At 31.3% G+C, this 27,790-nt stretch overlaps 1 protein-coding gene across 2 annotated transcripts; it reads left to right on the top strand.

The window, feature by feature from the left end:
- On the top strand, window positions 1-27,790 carry LOC148620369 (tachykinin-like peptides receptor 99D). Of its 2 annotated transcripts, none has more exons than XM_088581199.1 (5): window positions 1-130; window positions 19,715-19,918; window positions 20,976-21,126; window positions 23,746-23,942; window positions 25,455-27,790. In XM_088581199.1, the coding sequence occupies exons 2-5, from the start codon at window positions 19,719-19,721 to the stop codon at window positions 25,690-25,692; spliced, it is 786 nt and encodes a 261-aa protein (XP_088437325.1). In that variant the 5' UTR covers window positions 1-130; window positions 19,715-19,718; the 3' UTR covers window positions 25,693-27,790. The 2 variants fall into 2 exon arrangements, with proteins under 2 accessions (XP_088437325.1, XP_088437324.1); XM_088581198.1 differs by lacking the exon at window positions 1-130 and adding an exon at window positions 12,855-13,988.

Below are 27,790 nucleotides of genomic sequence, written 5' to 3'. Positions count from 1 at the left end.
TATTTGTGAAGAGCTCTTGATCTGGTTTTATGATTATTAATAGTAATCACTGACAGAAGTGTCTGTTTTCTCCTGTTTCCTCACGTATTCACCAGGGAGGTACGCTAAATCTGTCTTCAAATGATTACAGGTAATACATACATTGAATTTATGTATATAAACGGTTTTGAAGTGCTATGTACTTAGATTTTGATTCTTGTTATATAATTTATACTGTAACTTATATTTTAGCAATCAAAATACATCAAGGTGATTAAATGATACCGATTGACCTTTTGTATATGGCGTCACAAATGTAATATGGTTTTGTAGTTACCAGTATGTCGCCTGTTTTTCTTGCTCTAAATATTTTTCTGCTTTTCTAAGTTCACTCAATATTTGAACAGGTTACATTGTATACTCAATAACCTTGTTTGGGTCAGTTTTTACTTAAGCGGTTTATTAAAGTGTATGCTGACGAAAACAAGATTATTGGATATAAACTGTTTAAATGTTGTAAATATTCCCTAAGAACACAAATTTTCTTCATTAAAAGAAAGTACACAAAAGCACAATCTTCTCGGTTATTTGCAAAACAAACAAACACGTCTTCATGTACGAAATACAAAAAATACCAATCATGTATATTGTCAATTTCGATACGTTCTATATGTGTTTGAATAAATAAGCTCTCAGCAGTAGTAACATCAAATGTAGGAAGATCTAAATCTAAAATCATTTTTATTCAAGAAATAATCAAAACCAAAAGTATCAAAATAGGATGCTAAATCCATCATCGAGAGGTTTTACCATGAATGGATTCTCAGTGTTTTAGTATTTTGAAAGTAAATATTTAGCGATTGAAACTAAACCAAAACATAATAAAGTTCAAGATAAGACATACTTTTGAATCTATTCGACTTTGAAGTAAGTTTTTTTTATAACTGGCGTTTCTTACTATGAAAAAGTGGTAATAATCTTTTCCTGTTTTCTTTTTGTTGCCGTATACATTGCAGGTTTGTCAACTGACGAAGAAGGTGCCTTTCATATAAAGTCTTATGTGTGTTTATATCTCGCGTCTGTTATCGGATACACATCGAAACAGGATATTATTATTGTTTCATTGTTGTCTTTGATCATGTCGTCGACATTATGTATTTCAATACCATTCAGTTATAATCAAAATGTGTATAATAATTTCTTGTTTTTGGTCTCTCGTTCACGTATTGTGCAACTTGCAAAATTAGAATATTCAGTTGATTACAACTCAGAAAAAAAAACAAATATGGAGAAACACAACAACTTCACCAGCGTATAACTTATATCTTAAATGGTAAGTACTTCCAGCGTTCCCCAAAATGTCTGCAACAAGTTAAAACAACCATTAGTAAGTTTTAAACGGTCATACAATGTCATATACATATATCATTTCCCAAACTGTTCCTATTACAGTTTTTTTCTGAGAAACTATCATATTTCTTTCATATACAGAAACGTAGTAATATCAGTTTTTGTTTGCACAGTAAGGACTTGCAGCGGGGAAATATTTATCTTAACGGTCTCTTCTTATATAGATAAGCGGTTTAGTAGTTTTCTCTTTTGAACTGAGCAATGCTTTTACGGGATTAACTTTTTCCGATTGGTCTCCCTAATGTTATTAAATTATGTGGAAAAGGAAAAGACTGACTCAGTAATAGATTTGTAATATGTGCTATTATGTCCAATTTACAACTAAATTGTAGGAATCAGATTCAATAAAAATGTACTCAAAGGAAATATCAAAATATATCAAGTATTAAGTACGGCATTATGGAGTAGGCTCAGCGATCTGATTTAAGTACCAATCCATTTAAGATACAGGCACTGCCAATTGTAGGTGTGCATACTCCTTATCGAAAAAAAAACGAAGTTATTTAAACAGCAAAGACAGTTTTTTCCACATTACTCTAGTAATGCAGATCTGTACTTTAGATAAAATAAACTTCCACTTCAGTTTACCAAATCAAGAATTATTTCAAACTATATTTCTTTTCCCTTAAACGTAAAAACCGAATGAAAACTTAGAAAAGCTATGAATACGGTGAGTTTTTGACAAGCATAAATTTTGAATTTTTGTTTTCACTAAAATTTGTCCAAACTTTTTTTGCAATTGACCATGATTTCAATAGAATTACTGTATATATTAGAAAAATCATTTATAATTCACATTGTGTTTTGTGCAGTTTTTAAGTTTGTAGCTTTGTTCTGTCAATGATAAAAATATGTTTCCGTGCTTTTAAAAAGCAAGAAAATGAGCATGATGTGTTTTTGCGAAGAATGATCACCCGTGTGCTTTAGTTAATTTTTGGAACAGTAAGGTTGATTTTATTTGCTTTTATAAATCATATCTATGTTAGGTTGATATCAATAGAATGAAAATTTAGACCCACCTACATCCTATGATTTCCGTCGGTTCTAAAATCAACCCCTTTAGGACTGGTGAATATGGATCAGTATACCAAAATTTAAAATACATTTACACTGATATGAGGAAACTTTGTCTACCCCAGACTGACTTTTTATGAGCAACTCGGTGGGTGTTATAAAAAAGCATAGGACGATTATCCTACCAGTACAACTGGTCCATGATCCCTGTTGCTTATTTACTTTTGTTTTTGTATGTATTATTTTTGTTAATATTTGTTCTTTGTTGTGTTTGTCTGTTTTCCATATTTGGTCTTTGTCCCTGGTTTTCATTCTTTTGATTTCCTCTAGAATCTTGGTTCTCTTGATTACTCTTTAAAAGTGCTTAGTATAGAAAGGTATTCGATAATTCAAAGCTTCATTTAAGACACGTTCCATTGTCCGACTTTATTTCCAATATGTAATGAAGTAATCTTTATCATTTAACAATAAGATTGTTAGGTTTTCTATCAATCAATCTAAAAATTTATCTACCGTAGTAATTTAGAATAAATGATGCAGAAATCGTATGGTGCTTTCTGGAATAAGATTTTGCTTTAAGATATCACGAAAATAGATTTTGCATTCAAAGCAAAAAATTCGACCTCAAATTGCACAATTTTACTAAATAAGATATTAAAATCGTCTCCTTTGTATTCTATGCTTCATCGGCAGCTGTCTGTTGGGTGTGCTTTGAAAGATTTCGATGCAACCCAGAAACGAAAAGGCTCAAGCTGTGTCCGTCTATAGTCAAATTCTTCATTTTCTAAATTAACTGTGATCTACCTAGTAAATAGTGTCTGCTACTATATAATTGGGAATAAATGTTTCTTTAAATGCACAGAAATTTTACAATAGAATCTTAGAAAAAATGAGGTATTTGAGTTATCTGCCCTTGAAATGTTCATTTTCAGTGCATTTCAATGAAAGTATAACTCAATGGTGCATCTTGATATGGAAAATCTTGTTTGTTTTCCTTGATTCTGATAGTGCAAATAGCCAAATTACACTATTGAAATGATGGGTTTTTTATACCATATTTCACTTACTGCCTGATTCTTACAGGAACTGACATTTAATTACACGTATTATTTTGTGTCATATAGCACAAATAAACAAAAACTTATAAGTCTAAAGGATTGTAAAACGATACCGATAAAGATGTTATAAGATAATATAAATGAACAAACTTTTCAGTCAATTTATAATCTCCTTCAGTGCTAAGCATAACACAATTTACAAAAATTTAAATTCGTTATATTGAAAACTGACAATTATCGATATTTTTACTGTAGATCGATTGATTTGTATACTAAAATCTGACCAATTTATTCATCAGGTTTGGATAGTTTGTTTGCCATTTCATTTTAACAACAAAAAAAAACTACAATGTCTTTGCTACATATTGTACAAGTTAAGTCAATACAGAAGACATGATATACTGGGTCAAATTAGGTAACATTCAATGTGACTTGTTCCTTTCTGTGTTGTTCAACGAGATGTATTATTATAATGATGATAATTGACCGATGAAGTAGAACATTTTGACATGCTTTTACACATGTTTTTTTTTTTTTTTTTTTTTTTATAAAACATTTGAATGTCTGTTGAGCGCCCTTTGTCCATTCGTTTTAACTTTATACATTTCTACGCAGTATTAGCAATATCATTGTAATTAAGTATTAGTCTTTCTAAAAATCAGACAGAAGATGATTCATAAACAAGTCTGATCCACTGACTGAGTCCTCTGCGTAAGTAGCAGTCTTTCTAAAAATCAGACAAGAGGTGATTTATGCATGTTAACAACCTACCAAATTCAGTTATATTTCTTGTTCAGAAACAGTTACTGATCACATAAGAAGTCTTTGTTTTTCATTAGGTTGTCGAATTGTTTAGATAAACATTATATGGATTGTTCATGAAATCTGCACTTTGCAAGAGTTATCGTTCTTGATTTGGTTTCATTTGGTTGATTTAAGTGGGAGATGAATGTATGATTTTCTCAAAAGTGCAGATGTTAATATTGAAATAATTATTGTTATGCAAAAATATAGCATATGTAGACTGAAAAACCATTGTTTATTTGGTGGGTTTTTCTACATCATGAATCACTATACCATTGGCAGTGTCTGAATTTTATATGGATTGGTACCTAATAATCTGCCTCTTCTGTAAGTTCGCCCCCCTGAAGAGATAATGTCCGTGCTAATGATCTAAAGCATTGTAGTGTAGCGTTAAGGGCTTATCAGATTTAATATGACGTTTATTTAATTTCTATTTCTAGAACTCATATAATTATCTGACAGAAAAAATGGTTTTTTTTTTGTTTTTTTTGTTTTTTTGGGTTTTTTTTATGAATCCTTCATCTATTAAATAGCATAGCATTTTTTTGTTTAATGTTTAACATGGAGCTGTCTTATGTATAGTTTTGGTTGAAGATATTGTCTTGATAGCGTAAAAGCGGTTCCATCTAATACCAGGGTACCAGTTTACCTAATATGTGCAATGAGATATGTAACATGATATGCTTTTCTGTATACACTTTCTGTGTAAAATAACTCAAAATCCAAAATCCATATGTGTATAATCTAAATCATATGTAGTCAATTAACAGCACTTAATTAGTATAGATCTCTATTAGGACAAAATATCACCCCATTCCCCTTTGCCACTGTTCCATACTCTATTCTGGAGAACGGATTACAAATAAAAATATATAGAAAATTAATCACGAAGACCCTCTAATCAAAGGAACTTTTCTGTTTGATATTTTCACATCGAAACTTTGTTTTTTGCAACAATTTCAGATGTTTTTGTAATGAAAAAACAAACAGTGTTTGGTGTAAATAATTGCTTTTAAAACATTTTCACCATTTTTGTAATTCAATAGCCTCATCCCAACACAAATTCCAGATTCAACACCCTCCAAGTCATTGAATGGGAAGTTTTCCCCAAACAGAAATGTATTGGTCATCTGCGTGAACTTTTCACCCTCATAGTCGTATAAGTCATTTTAAATGTCGTTGACAACTAAATCAGTAGTATTTAGGGAATAAGACGTACTTTTTGAAGTGAACTAAACGTTTTTAAGTGTTAGACCAGACATCAATGTGTATGATAAAATTGTCACTTTCATAAGTTAAAATTTTTCATCCTTAATCGCCGTCTGATATAAGGTGTTATCTTCGTTATAAGGAAATAGTTCTACACTGTTATTTGTCTTTATCTTTGTACAGCTGGAATGTATTTACAGCGGTTTTATCTATAATGTATTATTATGTTTGCGCTATGACCGATTACTGCATAGTTATCCGTATTGGTAATTTAAACTTGTCTTTGTTTTGTTTCGTTTTTGAGTTTTTTGTTGCTGTTTACAATTGGTTATTTTTTTTTATTTTTATTTTTAAGTTCTGTTATTATTTCTTTCACCCATCAATGGGTATTAATTGGTATTTCTTTCACCCATTTTGCAATTAAAATGGTAAATGTATCATTTGATTAATTCAATGCGGTGGTTCAAACGGAAAGACTATGAGTGGAAATCACATGGTCTTTATTGTTCAATTACTTTTAAGGAAATCAGAGTTGCTTTTACCCAGGCAGTTCATTTGACATACAATAGTCTTGCAATGTATACTCGTACATTTTTTTATGTACTTTAGAACATATGCATCCATACAGAAACCCCATTTCAAACAATTTCAAAGAATCCTTTGTTTTTTATATATCTTTGAAATCAATAAAAACTGGCAAAAAGTGAATAAACTGTGTTCTACCATAGAAATCGAGCTCGTTGTTACAAGCCAAACAAAATTATCTTCAGAGTTTTATTATTTTAATTATCGTTTACGAAAAACATATTGATCGTTTTAAATATGTCTTGTCTAGGAAACATCAAACACTAATTCACTCTCATTTTCAATAGATACCTGCTGTGTGCACGATTTGCAAGAATGCCAACAGAAGGCGTATTGAACACAAACTAGTTGTTTTGATCTTGTATGCCTGATTTATGTTCAAGAAAACAAAAATTTTGTACAAAATTAAGTTAGGTAATGAATTAGTTAAATACAGACATTTACTCTGAATTATATATTCATGGCTCACAATCTTTCTTTTTTTTTTTCAATGTTTGTGCACCATAATGTGCTTAGCAGATGATCGTAACATTGGTTGTCATATGTTAGTATTGTATGGTCTCTGATCTAAATGTAATCAGTAGAAATAAATAAAAAAAAAGATTTATCAATTAACAGTCACTGCACTGTAGGAATGACCACCTCCTTAATTTTTTTAAGTAATAAAGGAATCGGAAAAAATATCAAATAAATTTATATAAATTCAATAAAGAAAGTGCAATCACCGAAATGGTTTCATACCATTAAACAATCATGTCGGTAGGTATTTTTGGGTCGTAATTAGGGTTGTATTCCCGCGAGGAATCTCCAATCAGAAATCTATAAAATAAAGTCATATCATTTCGAAGATATGTTCGCAAAGGTATTGATTTATATCCGTGCACTAGCCTTTAAATTGGGTCCAGAGTATTTTATTCCCATATATCCCTTGGCTGTCGTCTGTTTTCTGAAGCTTCAGATAGTTATCCACGTGAAAGATGATAATTTAACAAGTTTATGAACAATAAAACTTATTAATTTCTTAGACATAAGTGTTATCGTTGACTCGTTAGAAAAACGTCATAGCGACACATTTTGAAGGAATGACTTCGAACTCATAGAAACGGGAAATTGATGTGTATTGCGCCAGCTCATAGACTAAGTTGATGAAAAAGGGTACGGATGTTTGGAAACGTAACAATTGCGCCATTGTATTAATCCGCAACAGTAGATACTTTCAGAAATCGTGATTAAGTCTTTCAAAAAGTGTAAACACATCTTTAAGCAAACTCTAGAACTACTACCTTACAATTAAGGTAATAAATCCATGGTAACAGGTCGATAACAATACCTAATTATCAAACTATAATTATCAAACTGACAAGTAAAAACGACACAAAAATACATTACTGACCAACATCTCCTGACTGGACAAGTGCATGGAATCAGCAGTAGGATTTACTTAGTTTCATAAGAACAGCCCGCAGGTAGACACACCACCCCAGGTGGACATATTTAAGTACCATTCCGTGTAAGAATCGGACAATGTGTATAAGGTGTGACACAAGAAGGAAACAAACACCGAGATTTTATTGTATTAATACATGATAATCTCCATAAATAACCTCAAAAGCGTTTGTAAAATGTGCCTTTTTAGATATCAATAGACCAAATTTAGTTGAAATGCACTATGGAAAATGACATGACGGGAAAATGTTCCGGCACTTTTTCCATATGTAAGCAGTCAAAAAATATCTATGCCACAGACAATATATGTATTGAATATATTTGAGGAAAAAAGACCAAATTGAGAATTATGATGTGCCGTCTATTGCCTGATTCTTACACAGAAATTGTACTTAAAGAACTTCGATTTATACCGTTGATGGGATGATAGCAATGTTTGATCATCACAAAGGCCTTGAAAAATGGGTAGCAAATATATTAATTGAATATTGCCCGTTTTAAGACACGTTTTGAATGTCAGTTTGTATATGTTGAATTTTACAATAAATAAAGTGTCGGCTTGAACCAGTTAAAGGTCAGAACAATGATAATGTCTACGGTAAGGAGAGACAATGATTTCCATACAAAGTAATGAATCTAAGTTTCTTTCTCTCCTCTTCACATTATGAAATTGACAGATAGCTAAATAAATTCTTCATTGTTTTACTATCGATGGTCTTTACCGTTCGTTTTGTCTGCACAGCAATTGGTAGGCTTGACAATAAACATTTTAACTACTAACATTTCCTCACACTTGTAGCGAGGACCTATAACCAAGCCAAAATGGGGAACCTTACGCAGTTTAACCTGTATTGACTAACCAGGCCAATATGACGTATTGCAAGAAAGATTACAAGTCGTAAAAAAGGCTTAATCCATAATTGGTGCAATTTTGAATTGTGTATTGTATTGGCAGGTTTAATCATTATTTTAACGTTAATCAACAAAATGTAGGAATACAAATAATTATCTTTTGAGCCATTTTAATACCGAATTTTTCAGTTTTGATGTCAGGCGATACTAAGTTTATATTTTTAGATGTTGTGTGCCTTAGATAAAATAAATGATTTCTTTGGACAAAGTCATATATCTTTCTTTGATATAAATATAGCTTCTCGCATGTTATTCATGGAATGGAACATTATTTTCAAGCCTTATACCGGTTAATAATTCAAATAAAATATGAAATATCAAAAGTTGCCACAACCAGGTGAATCTTTAGAAGAAAAATATATAGCATTTTTCTCGTCAGTGTACGAAAAATTTCTTGGAACAAAAGCTGAAGCACTTAAATAACATATTCAACATATCTTTCGAAGACTGGATTGCTCATATATATATTATCTTTTGTATGGGGTTACTGACGCAAATATCTCCAATTAATTGTAGAATACTACTGAAATTGAATATTACAATTTTTGCAAGATTTTCGAGACAAAGTGTTAAGTAGCTGTCTTAGTAAGAGACATATAAAATCTGAAAAATGTGATACACCCCAAAAAAGGCTGCATATTTTTTTTTTTTTTTTTTGTAATTAAGTTGTGTTATGGGTCTATATTATGAAATGTTTACTCATTCCAATCTGTCTGCTCTTAGGAGATAATCATCATTGAAAATCCAATAGATTCTATTGTATTTGAGTGTCATTTACCGAGTTATCCCTTAATTTTTAAATATATAGTGCATATATAATTTTTATCTCTTAAGAACACGGCTTATATGAAAAACCGAATTTTAATTTTGGTTTACTATGGCAATTCAAGAAAAATATCCAAAAAAAATATGTAGGCTTTTTACCCATGAATCACATTTTGCATGATTCTTAGCTGAAGTGCTACTTAATTAAACGTTCAACTGTTTTTGTTTTTTGTTTTTGTTTTTGTTTTTGTTTTTGTTTTTGTTTTTATGTTTTTGTTTTGTTTTCATAATTACACTAAATGACCACTCCTTCACAATAAAACGTGTGTGCGACAATTTCATTCATGTTTATTTAAGACGTGAAATTTCGAATATACAACCACGCAAAATGTTTTACTTACTACATTGCGAAAGTAACAACCCACAGAAAATCTTATACAGTGGTTATTTCAATTATGCTACCTTATATATTACAAAATACAAGAACAAATAAAATTCTAATGACATACTATGTTTCATAACAGAGAAAAGAAAAAGAAAATACTAGTTCATCGTACATCATACAATGTATCATTATCATATTTTTTATCAAAGTGGCTGTATTATGAGTCCAGCAAAAATACCAACATTTTATTGAGTTTTCATATCACAACTTATGCGTTATGCCAGAGCTTGCCATAACTACGCGGACTTTTTGTACCACGCTAGACTTCTTACAATTTGGGTTCTGGAACGGTGTTTATTGTTACAAGATGGAAGTCATCACGAATTTCGAGGGTTGAATAAACAGCAAGTGGAAAAATATGTGAATTTAAGTTTATTGCATTTAATGACAGATAAACTGCTTAAAAGGGTATCAAAATATATAAGGTTATCTAATTTCAACTTTTTAATTTTTTTGTTATCTGACGTTATGTAACGCTATCATGACGTTATTACAATGATGTTAAACCACAAATCATTATATTTTTTATCATTTATCAGGAACTCATCTTGATTTTCTTTTGAAATAATATGTATGTTAATTTAATATGGCTTTAGGTCATCCATATTGTTTGTCCGGGGGTGACTTGAATATGCAAATTAGAGTATATAGCATTGTTTTGTTTTCTATGTTACTGTACATATTATTATGTTTTACACATTTTTACGCAATAACAACAAAAAGGATATTTTTAAGCCATAATCACTGTATACTACCCGTTCACTTTTTTTTTTTGGAAAACAAACAAGCATAAACAAAGAATTGGAAAGTTTATTTTCACTATTGGATTTTCGATATATGTTATCAGAATGCATCATTAAAGTTCAATTCAGACGGATGAATTTTTAATGACAGGTAACAGAACTTCAGTTGGTGATCAATTAATTATACTTGCATAGCAATTAATCTTTGATAAATAGCGTTTTTAAAAAAAAATGGTAATCAAGAAGCAGGATTGTATTTTTCAGCTATATATCAGGGCGATGCATATGACTTGTCGATGGATGACTAGAAAACAGTTATCAATTGATTAAACACTAGTTTGATTTAACATCCATGATTTTTACTTTTAATTTAAGTCAGGGTTGCTGTATACTACGTTACATTTCATAACAAGATTATTTTTGAGGTGTGACCCCACGCAAAATATCTTTAATTGTGGTACGAAGGTGTAATGACGGAATCATTTAGGAAAATATACAGTGTTCAACCAACTAAGGGAAGTATCAGACGTGAAAGTAATATATTATAAGCAATGCGTCTCTTCACGATTTTATTTTCATACAAATTAATGATTTAAGCTCCTTTTATTACTATAGATTAAACCATTTCAGTTTAGTTATATAAGTATTGATGTAATAAGGGTGTTATTTAATTGAGTAGGAGTAATTATATAAGGATATCATAGTACACATAATTAGAATATATTAATGCGACATGTTTGATAAATTATACAAAAAAATGATTGGTAATTACCATATACCACCTCGATAAATCAACCCGATATATAACCCTCATCATGGTATATCTCCATCTTGACTGGAAATGCCTTTCCTTGTCCGTATGCGCATCCTTTTCGTTTTCATTTAAGATGACTTTAATTAAATAGTGAATAGTGAAATTTTTAATCTTTGTTAATTTTTTATGCTAAAACACTAGCAAATTTTATTCCAGTAAGACATTCAAAATATCTGAGGAATAATAACAATTTCACTTGTGTTTCTTAAAAGTAACGCACATTGAATAAAAGTGTGATGTATTAAAAAGGTTGTTCTGTATAATATAACACATAAATATGTAGCAGGGGGTAATACACCGAGTAATAAACTTAGAAAATATACCGCATTCGACTGCCTCCCGGTTTGAAATATCTGCCTTAATGTTTCTTTCTTGAAATTATATGTAACATAGACAATTGAAATAAATCTTTATTTTCTAACTTGAGAATTTAACTCATCTTGCGGACAAAGAAATATTGATACCTTGAAACAAAATTAAGAGTGATGACTTAAATTTTCAAGTTGGAATAAAAACCATTGCTTTCATTGTCTAAATTACTACTACTATAACATTTAGTTTAAAAATATATATATATATATAAGTACCTAATTGTAAACATTTTACACGAATTGAAGAGACACTAATGACCTAACAGGGATTTGAACTTCGGGTGAAACCAAACCTACCTATTGTTATATCATAAAGGAATGAAACAAAATTATTGGTATTATCGAATAAGATATATATCCGCAAACTAATAACAAACCGAAAATAAAAAAAATAATAAAGCAGATCTTATAAACTGGCTCACACAATTACAAGTGAGTAGATACCAAATATTACTTTCTTCACCATGGTAAATAGTTTCTGGATGTGTCACTAGAAAATTGAAATTGAAATGTTACGCTCTATTATTTTTACTTTGAACAATCCTTAGATCTCAGTACTTAAATCAGAAACAACATTTTTCTTGAAATCTTGTCATAATACACATTACGTTAACAATCGCATCAAGTACGTCTTTTTGGAATCACTTTCGCTCTCCTTTGTAAACAGTTCGATTAGGGTTCATGCAAGTTTGAAGTTTGAAATCTTAAACAAATATTAATTGTTTTATTCCGTTTTAAATATCTCGACTTTTTTCTCTACAAAAAAGGTAACAGCAATATTACCGAACAGTTGTCCGATCCATTATCAAGTCAAGTCAAAGATAAATCTGATAAAATAGATATTACAACACCGGAGCAGCTAATATCGGAATGGTCCTGACTTGGTATACATAAGTACAAAAGTAACTAAATATTATTTTTGAATTGTATTGCATTTGCGTATGGTTTCTTGTTTTCATCGTGGACCCAAAAAAAATGTCATAATGTGGGAACTTTTTTTAAAACGTGTACATGTTGAACGAAGAGTTAATAATCGTTAATAAAGATAAAAATGGATTTTTTCCAATTTTTTCTCACCGTTATCAGTGGATGTATACTATACAATTTATATAAAACAAACGAATAGTATTAATAATTTATAGAAAGGAAATAATTCATACAAAAAAAAGAAGTTATTTCCAGTCGATCATTTCCAATACGCAGCTTAATCTTTCTTTATATGATCTTTCAAACTTTGTAATAATAAAACATTACAAGACTACCTATTCCATTTCGTCACACTAATGTAGCCTAATCAAGTGTAAAAAGAAACGCAGGACTAATAGTAATAGATTTGTAATATGTGTTCATTTAGTCCAATATACTACCAAATGGATAGTCTGAATCAATAGTTATGATCGTGGATTGAACATCGAGATTTATCAACCTTGATTAATATATAGAAAGTTATTATGAACAATGACGATTTTGGAACTAATATCTGTAATGCCAAGTTGATTGGTAAAGTAGTATATCTGGCAGATTAGGGGAAAAAATCTTTGGATATATATATATATATTGATACAAAGTACGGCTTCTGTTGTGTGATTGGCGAATTCTTTCATTAATGAGTAAATAAATCATTGTGACGAACCGCATCAAAAAGCCAATGTGAGTTGCTATTGAGGATTTCACTTTTGCAAATTGTTAGAATCACTTAACAATTGTTGTTAAAGCTTATTATCTTTTAAGCTAATAATAGCGGTTTTAATAGCGTGAAAATAGAAAAAGTTTAGAAATTTGGAGGAAAAGTGTTATAGTTATTTGCACGCACTTTGAATTCACTTGTGTCAACGCATGAAATGGATCTAATGAGAAAATAAGTCAAAAACAGCGTGATTTCTCAAGGCATTGTTTGTATTGAATTTTGATGTACTTACGAGCGTAAATATTGTATACTGAAAACTTTTATAACTCGTTGCATTTTCTTAGAGTTGACGAAGGGATTTATTTTAGTTTATTCATAACATTACATAATACATTTTGGAAAAAAAAGATACACACTGAATTAAACAATTATTAAGGATATATAATGGCAAATTTAACTGCAAATGAGACGTCATATAGCGAACACAGATTTTTAATGCCATGGTGGCAACAAGCGTTATTCATTACTGCTTTCATCATCTTGATTTTAGTAGCCGCGGCTGGAAATCTTGTGGTTATATGGATAGTTCTAGCACATAAACGAATGAGGACAGTTACAAATTATTTTCTGGTCAATCTAGCTCTAGCGGACACATTGATTTCTTTACTAAATACACTTTTTGCGTCGACTTTTTTGTTGTACCAAGACTGGTGGTATGGTACATTTTGGTGTAAATTTTCAACATTTATATCCCTGTGTACTGTTGTAGTAAGCGTTTTGACCCTGATGGCAATCGCGATTGATAGGTAAGTGAAAATACAAAAAGATGTTTTCATATCACATGTATAAAAACTAGCAGTTTTCAAACCCTTTTTATACTTTTTTAGAAAATAAGTCAGTGTAACTTGATTTACCTGAGTGTTAATAGATATATATGCATCTTAAGTGATTTTATATATATTTTATTTTTTTTAATGTATTTCACCTTGCAACATTCACATTCAAACAACAAAAATGTATATGGTTTTTAAAATGTAGACGTGTTAAAGTTCATATATTGAACATTATTCGACAATGAAAATATAGGATGAAGTCAGTTGTTTACATTGTGAATCTACACAGCTGGTGAGATTTTACGATTATTCAGATTCTTGTTTAATTAATTGATTATGTACAAAATAAAACAGGGGGTGACTTTTTGACCGATTTAAAAGTACATTTCTTTGTGTTTGTAGTTTGATTTTAACGACGTAAAAAAACTTTTGGAGTATGTTTACATAGCTAATAGATATTATAGAATTAAACCACGATAACGAATGAATAGATAACAAGTTCTCGCAAATGACTGAAATTTTTAACAGTAGGATATGATACATCGCTTGACTTAAGATTAATTAATAATGAAAAATGAAATAAACAACACAAGATATTTTTTACAAGTTGAAAACGAAATACGATTGAAACGTAGACTGACAAACAATAAATACAAAATGAAATGATACTTCTGGAAGTAGACCTAAGGTTTGGGACACAACTCTTACAAATCATTAGAACGTTTGTATTCAGCATTTTACATCCATCTCATGTAAGCATCGAAGTAACTTGGACTGATTTCATTCTCTTTGAAATGAAAGCATGATAGGCTTTGGTGAAATTGAATACGATACAAACATAGCACTAATGCTCGGGCGTTAAACCCCAGCAATCAATTAATCTAAGTGCAGGAGTTATATCATTTACCCTCGGTCTACCTCCTTAATACTAAAAGAAAAGTTCAACACAGAAGGCTGGCCTATCACTTTCAGTTATCATTGAACAACACGACCACAATCCCCGCTATATACAAAATAATGCATCCTTTTAAAATAGTCCAGTTACTGGAATATCAAACAATATAGTTTATTAAAGGATGTAAGATATGAACTATTGATATTAAACTTTTGTTGACAGAATATATGAAACGATTTCTGATACATGAATAATTCATGTATATTTATTTACTACAAGACAAAAAGCACCGGGAGCAAACCATTTAAACATGTTCTTTTTTTATAAAATAATTATAAGATAAATGAGGAAAACAGTGATCTGGATATACATATGTTTGTGTTTGTCAGAAAACATCCTCGGACAGGCACTACAATCATTGAACAAACGTTACTTCGATTATACAGGTGCAATGACTAATTTTATCGAAGCTAACAAGTGCAATGCATTTACTTATGATACTTACATTGATTCAAATTGATAAATTGATGAAAAGCTCTCTCTCTCTCTCTCTCTCTCTCTCTCTCTCTCTCTCTCTCTCTCTCTCTGTTGTAATGTCATTTGAAAACGACTCAAACTGTACGTATTATTTGTATTTGCAGCGCATATTGTGAATTGACAATGTTAATAATACCAGCACAAATATTATGGCTATGAAAACCTTTTCAGCGTATAATATGTAGTTACATGGTGAAAAGGGGAACGATTTTATAAATTTACCTACAGGATATCGTAAATTAACTTAGTGAACAATTTGCTAATAAATGCATTAATAGGTCTAAGTATAGTTTTATCTCAACATTGACTCACTTATATTTTTATATTTAGTCTGGCCAGTATTCTTTAAAATCAAGCGCTTATCAAGTACAAAATTTGCCGTGTTTTCAGAATTTCACCTATAATGTTCTTTCCGTATCGGATCGTTACAACTTAATGTTTAAGTTCAAATATCAAAATTAGCTACAACCATTATTGTGCTTGAGAGATGTTGTGCGATATTTTACACATGGGAACAGTGCGATAGTTTTAATGAACACAGGAATGCAACACAAGTCCATGTTTTTCAGTTAAGCGGAAAGCTAAACCTTGTATCTGTTGACACGGAAACTACCAAAATAATTACCATCATTGCAATCTATATAATCGCTTGATTAATGGGACAGTGATGCCGAAAAGGACTTATCAGTCAATAAACGGTCTTTGACCCTTAGATGCTTTTTGTGCATTAGAAATAAAATGCAAGATTAATTACATGTCTCATTAATGCAAAACCAATAGCGATAATTAACTTCTTTATTTTACGGATCGTTATATAATGTATTTTAGTTCACATAAAAAGCCGTCAAATACGTATATATGAGGCCAAACAAAAAAAACTTAGACTTAAAAACAAATAAATAAATGACACAATTCTTTCCCGTTTCTGTGGTCACATGTATCACATGTTTTGCAGTGTACATATAAAGATAAAAGACAAACTTTTAAAAAAGTATGATTGATACATTGACTGTAAAGTTACATTTAACTATTGCGTAATGTTGAATTCGAAACTGCATGTCCGCATAAGAATAAAGTATGTTCTACTTTTTAAATATCTTTTTCATATTGACTATTAACATTTCGTTGTCAGCTGTTTATGATTTGTTACCTCCGACTTCAAAGTGAATCATAATAAACTACATAGAGCACATTATAAATGTTAATGCACGATCTTAGTAAAATCACATATTATATAAACGAAATAATATTTCGTTAACTAAAGTTGAACAAAGTCAGCAAAACAAGTTCTAGTACAAGTACTTGCAATACAAAAAAGTAAATGTTTCCTGTTTACGTTTCGTTTTATTTTTACTTTATTTGCTATTCTCCCGTCTCTGACTTCAGAAAGATGCCGAAGTATCGACATACCATTTTATTTACAGACAAAATAAAACGACACAAAAGTATATAATGAGGAAGATGCCACTTTGTTTAATGATTTTCCCAGTACATGCGCGCTGTTCAGATATTTCTGTTTATCTTACAACAGTATTGTCTGGCTATATTATATTTTAAACCTTTTTTATGATTTTCTAGAAATTAAGTATGTTTCAACTACATAATCTGTATTTTATTGCAATAAAAAACAAAAATCCAATAATACTTTAAACACCTATTTGGTTTCGAATTGAGAGACAAAATATAAAATCATAAAACTAAATAATAAGTGCTAGAATCAATTATCTCTTTTTGTTCTTTTTTTTTTTTATTGTATTCTTTGTTTCACTTGCCTTTTAATTTCATTCAGTTATATATTGTTTTGGCCACTGATTTGTCAAATTTTGACCGGTGGCAATTTTATATTGTAGCATACCGTAAACGATTAACAATTATGAAAGCAGGGGTTTGGCCTTTAAATCTGATTGAAACCACCATTTCAATTTGTACCAAGTCAGGATCATTGCAATGGTCTCCAATGGTCTCCAATGGTCTCCGGTTTTCACTCTGAATTTGCCATTTGTCATATAGGGTTTTCTTTGGTGACGTATCCTTTTTTTTACTATTGCCTAGCAATTACCCGTTCGGCATTTTTGTTATTACCCTTCATTATATACATGTAACCAGTCAAATATTACCTCTTTAATGGTCGCCACAAATTACAAAGCACCATTATATGTTTCAAGTGTACATTCTAAAGGCACTTAAGCAGTAAACTGTGTCGCCAAATATTTGGTGTATCACTTCCTGCCTGATTCTTATAAAAAGATATACTCAAATGGTAAAGGAAAACTATTGACCAAACTTTACGACAAACGTGATGACTTTTCATTCAGAATTGTCAACTTTCCTTTCATCTGTGGCAACATCCCTTCGACTCCGGCGTATTGAGTGTTTATATCACAACTCATACGTTATGCCAGAGCTTGCCGGGACCACGTAGACCTTTTGTATCGCGCTAGAACTCTAACAAATAGGCTTCTGGAACAGGGTTATGTTGCTACAAGATTGAAGTCATCACTACAAAAAAATTATGGTCGTCATCATGAACTCGTGGATTGTTATGGTGTATCCATCAGCACCATGAAGACTGATTTATTCAACGGGTCATAGTTTTCCTTTCCTCGTTTGTCTACCCCGGACTTGACTCTTTATGAGCAACTCGGCGGGTGTTTCTAGAAAAGCAGAGGACGCTTACCCTACCGGTGCACCTGTTCCATGCTCCTAGTTTTTAGTGGAGTCCGAGTTGCTCATTTACTTTTGTTACTTTGTATTTATGATTTTAGTTACTTTATGTTCTTTGTTGTGTATGTCTGTTTTCCATGTCTGGTCTTTGTCCCTGGATAACATTCTTTTGATTACCGCTATAACCTTGGTTCCCTTGATTACTCTTTCAAAATTATACGTCGATTGATAGTGTACAGCTTCTATATGAGGTACACTTCCAACTCTTCCCTTCTTTAACATTCCAATGTTGAATTCGCCGTGTCCCATTGCCCTATTTGTCACACCCCATTGCCCAATTCGCTATGCCCCATTTCCCTTGTCACATTCTCCATTCATATACATTATTGTCTATTACGGGAATAATGCAAATTATTCAAATTACAAAATTTTACCGTTTTTCATGTTAGATTGATACAGGTCTTTTTTTACAAATATGATATAAAAAATAAATGTGTTCTATTAGTTAGTGTCTAATACCAAATACCTATATCTCTTGCTCCATGTCTCATTATATATTGTCTCATGCACCGTTTCCTATTGTCTAATGCCCGTTTCCCTGTTGTATTATGCCCCATTCTCCATTCCCTGCTAAATATACTATTTAATGGAAAGTTTATTCCATGCAAGTACTGCATTCATTGTCTTCTTAATTCATAGCATATAAAGTTAAGCTAAATTGGGTTCATTATATATAATCTATCTGTATGGTATAATCAGAACACCTAATGTATCTCTAAGTGCACTTACGGGCGTTAAAGAGGATACAATACTGACAATTTATTGACAAAACAAAGAAAATGACTATTTTTGTCATTTCTATTTCAGAAAGATGTAACGATTGTTTTATTAGTGCGTAGAAGGTTTTGAAAAAATTGTACTTGTACATGTGACTTTAATTAGACGCATGGTAAAAGATAACAAGAAGCAAACCCTTCTCACTGTCGCAAATTGAGAAGATTTTTATTGGTGTTCAGTTTGGGTTGACCTTGTTATCTTTTCAGAGTGTATTTTAATGCAACTATGTTACATTTAACAACCTCCGTCTGTGGATCATTGAGGGGCAGAGTGACTAAGGCTAAGTGGTCAAGGATCTGAAATTCTTATTCTCCAGGTTACCTCTGTGGGTTCGAGTCCAGTATTTATTCAAGGTTCCAGGTACCCTAGCTCGAAGGTTCACTGATTTTCCAGCCTGGAAATTGTTGCCTTGTATACGAGCTTGCATTTACATAAGTTAAAATGAAATAACCGTTACCTTAACTTCTGATTTACAAAGAACAGCGTTTGGTTGTATTTAGTTGTATGAAAGAAGTAACATAATTAATAATAGCTTCTTTCCCTTTCACTTATGTTTTGGTATCAACTTTAAAATTATTCAGACTTTCTTCTTATTCTATCGAAAACAAACGGGTTCATATCAATTTCATCTACGAATACTAATTATTCTTTGATAAAGCATTTACACAAGTGAGATTTGGTTGAAACTATTTAAGATTATATTATGTTGTTTATTTAGTAATAATATATAATTATTAGTTGTTTTATCTTCTTTACTCGATTTCAGGTATATGGCGATTATCCACCCTCTGCGACCAAGGCCAACGCAGAGAGTAGTTCTAGCGATCATGACTATATGGGCTGTCTCAATTGCCCTATCGATACCTTACCTACTGTATGGACAGGTAGTAACGTACCCAAACGTAACGAAAACCACATGTGGACTTGTATGGCCTGATGGAAATTTTTCAGACAGTCAAATTGATGTGTGGTTGGTATATAGTTTACTCTAATCTTTTAATGAAATACCGTGATGAGTTTACCTGCCACAAAGTATGAGTAAAGTATTGGTTTCGTTGTGTAGATATACAAGAAAAGACATTTTAAAATCAATTAATTAAAAGACCTTAAAGGTGTATAATTCGAACATTAAAACATTTCACTTACACATATAATGTGCACAGTGTGTGTATCGTGTTTGTTAGATTGGAACGCTATTTTGTAGAGTTGTAGTAGCTCTCTTTTGAGTCCTATGGTCAGGTAGAAGCACGTTATGATTCACATTTATGGTGGCAAGTAAGTGACTATAATATAATAAAGACGGACGTGACATTATCATTACTTATTACAATAAAAAAAATATATATCAACTTTATATTGAAATCGTCATGATAATTATCCCCTTACGCTAAATTGTGTTTAGCATTAGCTAACAGGACAAGATAGAATGATGAGGACTTTTTAAAGTCTACTCAATGATAAAGTAAATAAATGTGTTGACAAATCGATATCAATTACATGTCTCAATATCACTGTCTGGGAAACTGAACAATGAGCACTGGTTGTAGGAGTCAAGTGTACAGATTGGGGATGCACAGGTAAGTTAATAGTTGTGCAGAGGATAATGAAAATAAGTTGAACCCTTTCGAGATAAATAAGTAACCTAATATATTTACGATTTCAAACATGCAAAAAAATCTGTTTTATAATATAAAGAATAGACTCAAGTGTGTTGGATTTATTTTATGGACAGAATTACTAAAAAAATGTACTTTGAACGAAATGTATTTTGGTCGTAGGGAGGTGCTTTCAATATGTAGTAAGCAAACGAGAAATCATTGTAGAATTTAAATCTATATTTATTTGTTTGAAATATCATAGATTTAAAGCGCAATGCTATAAAAAGTATTTTCGTCTGCACATTTTAATAACATACATATACGCCCTAAATCTGTACATTTGACTCCTACAACAACTGCCCATTGTCCAGCTTTCCAGTGAATATTATTCTTGCTACGTTATGTAGGTTGTTCTTTTCTATTCTACAGGTACAATATTACAGTACTAATCATTTCCTATATCATGCCGATGCTTATTTTGATCATCACGTATACACGTGTTGGTGTAGAGCTATGGGGTCACAAGGCTATTGGTGAAAATACACCTGTACAGTATGAAAGAATTCAATCAAAACGCAGAGTAAGAATTTCATATCACTTGATATATTCTCAAAAGCATCCCATCAGTATAAAATCAGTATTAAATACATGAAGTTCCTAAAAGTACAGATACTAAAACAATGCCATTATGAATTAGTTTGAATTAATTCATAATCATAATAAAAGTCAAGAGACCGCTGAACTTTCACTTAAGGTTACTAGAGCAGTTGTATTGCAGACTCTAAGATGACGCAACTTAGAGTCTGTAGTAATGACACCGCTTATTGTTACCCTGCATACTTATCTTGTAGAATAATACTACCTTGCAATAATAATTCAATTCAGTTTCGAAATCAATCGGAGTCTCTTTAATTAAAACATTTATTTCTATTTCAAGATGTTTCAGTAACATTTTTTTCTATTTTGGGTAAGTTCAAAATTACTTGCCTATAAAATAATTCATTGGACGACAAAATACGAGTGAATTGTAAAAAAAAATACTTTAAAGTGTGTTCACAAATTGTTTTCTAAAAGTGGTTAGTTTGAATTTATGCCACCTGCAAGCTATCTGAACGGTTAGCAAACGTACTCCAGAAGTGTTTAATGATTGGTGATTAATTGTTGTACCTGTTCTAATGATTAAAGGCAAGAAATCTCCCATCTTTGAAATATAAAAATACTGTAACCTTCCATGTTATAAATGTCTTGGCATTAATATCATGGCTATTTAAAGAAATTATAATAATATCTTAAAGCTATATGATTCCTTTTTTCTTTCAATTCGGAACATTTACTGTCTTATTCATACACCCACTGAAGATTTAATGTCGTTTATTGTTCTAATCGATTTATTCGCGTCTTGTTTGTGTCTACAAAATTTCCAGATTTCAATGGCATTATAATTAAGTTTTTTTTACAAGTAAAGAGTTCTGAATGCTGGAAGAAATCTGTTGTTTCTTTTTTTAAATATAATGGTGTCTGCATAGATAAGTTCAAATGAAACCATCAGTTATGTGTTAACTGATTTCTTTTTCAACAAAGGAATTCTTGTAGTAACTACAGGCTTTGAAATGTCTTGAATAGCAAAGCGTATTGGTTTGGTTGCTTAATTTCATGTATTTCATACAAAGAACTCTTGATTTGACAGACTTTTCTTATTCGTTTAAGTCTTGGGGGAAAACTACCATGTTATTCATTCTTTACATTTGAATATATTTCAACTTAGCTTGTATGGTTGATCCAAACTAAAATACGTTTTTAAATACCTCATCAGTAGAATATAATATGAAAAAAAAAACAATATTCAGAAAAATACTCTAACAAGTAACATTGATTGATTCAGATGCACACATAACATACTCTAAATCATAACAAAAACAGGTTACTTGTGCTGCCTTCCAATTATATCAAAGGCGTATGGAATAGTTATCTAAATGCGGACACAGTTTGCTTATATTGCATGAAAATTATAAGAATTGTCTGTGATAGAGTAATCAAGGGAACCAAGGTTATAGCGTTAATCAAAAGAATCTAATCCAGGGACAAAGACCCGTCATGGAAAACAAACATACACAACAAAGAACATAAATTAACTAAAATCATACATACAAAGTAACAAAAGCAAATGAGCAACTCGGACTTCACTGAAAACTGGGAGTATGGACCAGGTGCACCGGTAGGGTAAGCGTCCTCTGCTTTTTTAGAAACACCCGCCGAGTTGCTCATAAAGAGTCAAGTCCGGGGTAGACAAACGAGGAAAGGAAAACTATGACCCGTTGAATAAATCAGTTTTCATGGTGCTGATGGATACACCATAACGATCCACGAGTTTATGATGAAAGACTCATGCAGGGCTACTGAGTAAGCTAATTTAGGTTACAAGATTAAAGGGAGACCTATTCTTTGTAATCGGAGTAAACTAAATCCAGCACTTTTGCACCCAGTAAAGTGACGAGTCTTCCTTTTTCTTCAATCTCATTTATTAATTTGCTTTTATAGGGACAAGACACTGTTCATATCATCCGTAACAGCGTTGATATACTTTGATGCTCATACATACGACTTCGGCAAAAAAAATGAATTGTGACATTAGAAAGAAACAGGTCCAAACTCATACACGTTTAAAGAGTCCCTTAAAAATATTTTTTTAAGACTTCTCTGTCTAAGAATCAGGCAAAATATATATAAAGGTGTGGTACATGAAGAAATAAAATGGCAGAGATTGTAATGCATTAATACATTATCAAAATATTTTTTACCTCATAACCCCCAGAAATAACAATAATAGTGCTTGTAAAGTCTGCCTTCTTAAGATAATAATTAGTTAAGTTTCTAAGAAAAAAAAATAACCCGCACTTTTTAACTATATATATTTATAAAATATCTACGTCGCGGATGTTCAGGAAGAATTTGGAAAGATTTACGGTTCTTTTCTAGATCTGCTGAATATATATTAGGCAAAAATGACTTAATTGGAATAAATGGTGTGCCGCCGATTGTCGGAATCTTACACAGAATGGCAGATATACGAAATATTTTGAGTTAAAAACTAACAGAACGTGTAAATGAAAATAAAACAAGTACCTTTCACCTATACTTTTTGCGAAAATATTTGTACACAATATACAGATTATATTTATATTTTGTTTCTGAATTTTAGGTTGTGAAAATGATGATATTTGTAGTGATTGTGTTCGGGGTTTGTTGGCTACCATACCATCTATATTTCATCCTTGCCTCTGTTTTTGCCGATATGACGATACATGTATATATGCAAAAAATCTATCTGGTGATATACTGGATAGCAATGAGTAACTCCATGTATAACCCAATTATATACTGCTGGATGAATGAAAGGTAAGGATGTCAATGTTAATTTAGAAATGTTCGCACCGTCTTTGTATTGAGTAATTTCGTTTTCTCTCTCTTTCTCAAATTTCTAGTTCAATCTTTGTTTCTGTTCTTCTTGTTTTTGTTTATTTCTGTTTTATTTGCTTTGTCTGTTTGTTTATTTTTATGTATTTTGTGTTTGTTTGTTTGTGTTTTGGTTTAGTTTTGGTTTTTCATTTTGCTTCCGATGAAATTAGTGTAACAAAACCCGTGGAGGATCTGTTTATATCCTACACTATTTGATCAATTTATACTTCGATCAATTGCTTAAAAAGAACCACTATCTTTTAAAATAATTGTATCTTTTGGAAAATAATCAGTTTTATTTTGCAAATTGAAATTCAAATTGCTTGAATAAAATCAATGATTTATATACTGTCATACCTGTATTAGTGGATTAGACGTAAAAAAGGAAGTCTACATATACACAATTATAAAAGGTATTATCCATATTTGCTGTAGAGACAGGTTAGACTCATACTGGCAAGCAACAAAATTTACAGAATCGTGTATAAAAGGATATATATCGTTTTCTGTTTCAAAACAGACTGTACTGTTGTCTGTGTTACTTACCATATATGCATGACTATGACGTGATTTGTTTTTTATACTATATCTCTTTTTCAAATCATCAAATTAATAACTCTTTCAAATCAACTGCATACCATTTTAGTACCTGCTGAATATTAACGGTATTAGACCTGTTGCACCGGTCTCCTCTCTTAAAAAGATTGTTCATATATCAGTATTATTTATTTTATTTATTTATTTGATCATTTCAGGATTTATTTTTTTTTACACAATTGATATTAAGCATACAAAACTTTCTATGCTACGACCTATTTGTAGACAGTCCAAACACTAATCACTCTTCATAGATTTTCGAAAAACATTTTTTTTAAATTGTCTAGATGAATTGTACTACAAAAGTTTTCCATCCCTAAAATGTTAACGACCAATTTATCTGTCAGACAACATGTAACTGGAGCTGATATGTACATACTGCTGCAGCCGGTATAGAGGCTTCGGGTTATCTTTATCGTTTATTGGCCTTAAGTTGACATAGTTGACATTCTTTATCATGGTGGGGTTGTTCTCTCTTTGACATATTCACAATATCCATTCTCTTTATGTATATTAGGGTAATCAGAATGAATATTATAACCTAAAAAGTGTTCAACACAAAAATCTGTTTTCGCGTTACCTTCTATACATACTACAAAGTTGTATTATTTACAAAGAAAAACGTGTTCATTTGCTTTTGTGCTTTTGTTACTTCATATGTATCATTTTAGTTACTTAATGTTCTAATGTTTGTTTTCCATGTTTGGTCTTTATCCAAGGATTGCTCTTTTTTTATTTCCGCTAGAACCTTTGTTCCCTTATTTACTCTTTCAATAGCTACAGATTCATTTCCATCATTTCACTTATGGATAATCATTTTTGTTCTTAATTAACATGAATATCTTTTTTTTTCAGATTTCGACAAGGGTTTATTGAAGCGTTCTGTTTTTGTCCATGTCGACCATGCAAACGTCTTCGTAAGAAACACGGTCGTATCAGTAATCTAACCCCTGCCGGAACGTTTGCCATGTCGGAAAAGTATAGGAATGGTTCGATGATGCAGACAATGACAGACTATATGGATGATACAGCTAATGCTGGAGCTGGTCTTGTCCAGGATAAACGACAGATTAGCATGAGCGATGATGACTAGATCTGACTTTCATTATAATATAAAAATTAAATTTAATGGGTCGATACGCCATTCCACAATGAGAATGCGAAAAATTGTTAATTCATAATTTTCTTATTAGCAAATACGGGGTCAATTTCACTACAAATTCCTCTCTGCCTAGAAACAAACCTGTGCATCAAGAAAAAGTTTATGGCATGGCATGCCCTATTTCTGATAAAGACATACCATATTAAATATATGTATAATTAAGTCAAAACCTCAATTGACTTTTGCTTTGGATTTTTTTTCCAATCTGCAGAAGATGACAAAATTAATAACTCCCTGATTTTCATTTCATACGGCCTACCTATGTTCACAATATAACTTACACTATACTTGTGTATAGGTGACTTATGTCCGGTATGTCAGGTATGTCAATTTAAGAAGAGTCCTACTATGTATTCGGAACATTTCAATACATTTTCTCAATTTAGTTTATTTGGCACTCTCTGCAGAACTGATTTATATTGCTCAGCAAGATCAAGTTAAGATGTCAAAATTATAATATGTAAAAAGAATTTTTATTTTTATTTTCTTGGTCAAGCGTTGCTTGAAAATATTCCCCGTGGCTCCGGTTTGCCTGTAATCAGTCTAGTCAGTAAGAAATTGTGATAACATCAAACCTATATTTGCCAAATGGTAATGATGAGCAAAAATGATTTTTCTTATGATTTATGCCTTTTTATCCCTTACTGAGTAGGGTTTGATTAATAAGAGAGTGTGTAAGAATGTGTAACATATTATAAGAGTTGTTTTAATTAGGTCAAGTAAAATTATTTTACAAGTTGATATGTTTAAAGTACTGGGATAATATGTTTTGAGGATTGCGTTTATGAATCATCATGATAGTACCGGATTAGTCATTGAAGCGTCATTTTTACTTGCAATATTGCATTTTTATCGTTTTACAGAAGTGTAACGTATTTACAAATTTTACAACACTTACAGTCCTTGAACGGATCCGCGCAACAATTTGACGGATCGATGACCGTTGACTGATTGATCGCTGACGGATCGATGACCGATGACCGGTGACCGTTGACCGATCTGATCGCAGTTTTGTTATGTTAAATGACGTAAGGTGTGTTTGAAGTAAAATAAATGTAAAATAAAAGTATATCTTGATGTTCAAATCAATTGCATTATGTAAATATGTGTAAAATTGACAAAGAAAACAATAAAAAAAAACGTAAAATACAGTGACTGCTCTGGTCACGTGATGCGATCACCGGTTTAATAGATCAGTTTGACGGATCGATGACTGACCGGAAACCGATTGGTGATCGATGACCGGTCGCAATTTTTGTTGCACGGATCGGTTCAGGTACTGTAGAATATAAGGTTCTAAATTAGTGTCATACGTGTCATTTTTTATCGCATAATGTATAAAACTCTTCGGCATGTGATTTTTTAAAGATAATTTTATTAAATAATTATTGAATGCGGATCAGTGTCCGGTTTCAAAACGAAATTTAGATTGCGATTTTTCTCAGACCTTCCTTTATCTCAAATTTCGACCAATCAATTCGGTTAAAATTAAACTTTAGTGGAAAATCTCCTTTTGAGAATTTTGAGAATTCAGCCTAGGTTAATTTTTTTTACATTTTTTTCCTTTGAATATTAACGTAAGTTATAATATATATCGAAAAAAATAACAATTCAGATATATGGAAACTGTGTGATTTCATTTCTTTTCAAAGGCCAAGGATACATGTATGAAAGGGTGGATAATCATCCTCATAATAAATTAATCAAACATTTTAAAATCTTGTTCATGGTGAAAAGGGTACATTTACGTTCTTTTTATGTAGTTTGATCACTTGATAAAACCCTTTGCGACACCCAAAGTTAATCGTTTTCACAAAAGTCATTTTTCCTGCCATGAGAAGCATTGTGAGAAGCTTACAACTCACCAATCATCAATACAATGTATTATCTGTTTCATCTGTCTGATTATGTTCGTAAAAACATGTAGTGATTTATGAAGCACTAGTGGATTAAAAACAAACGTGGTTTGTGTATGTAGTATATATAAGCTGTGTCGCATATACATAATAAAATATGTGTAAGTAACTTT

This window comes from Perna viridis, chromosome 4 (assembly GCF_037379345.1).
Source record: "Perna viridis isolate PV_CMFRI_1.1 ecotype Kerala chromosome 4, ASM3737934v1, whole genome shotgun sequence".
NCBI lineage: Eukaryota > Metazoa > Mollusca > Bivalvia > Mytilida > Mytilidae > Perna > Perna viridis.
Note: the sequence above shows the minus strand (reverse complement) of the source record. Positions and strands in the feature narration are given on the sequence as shown.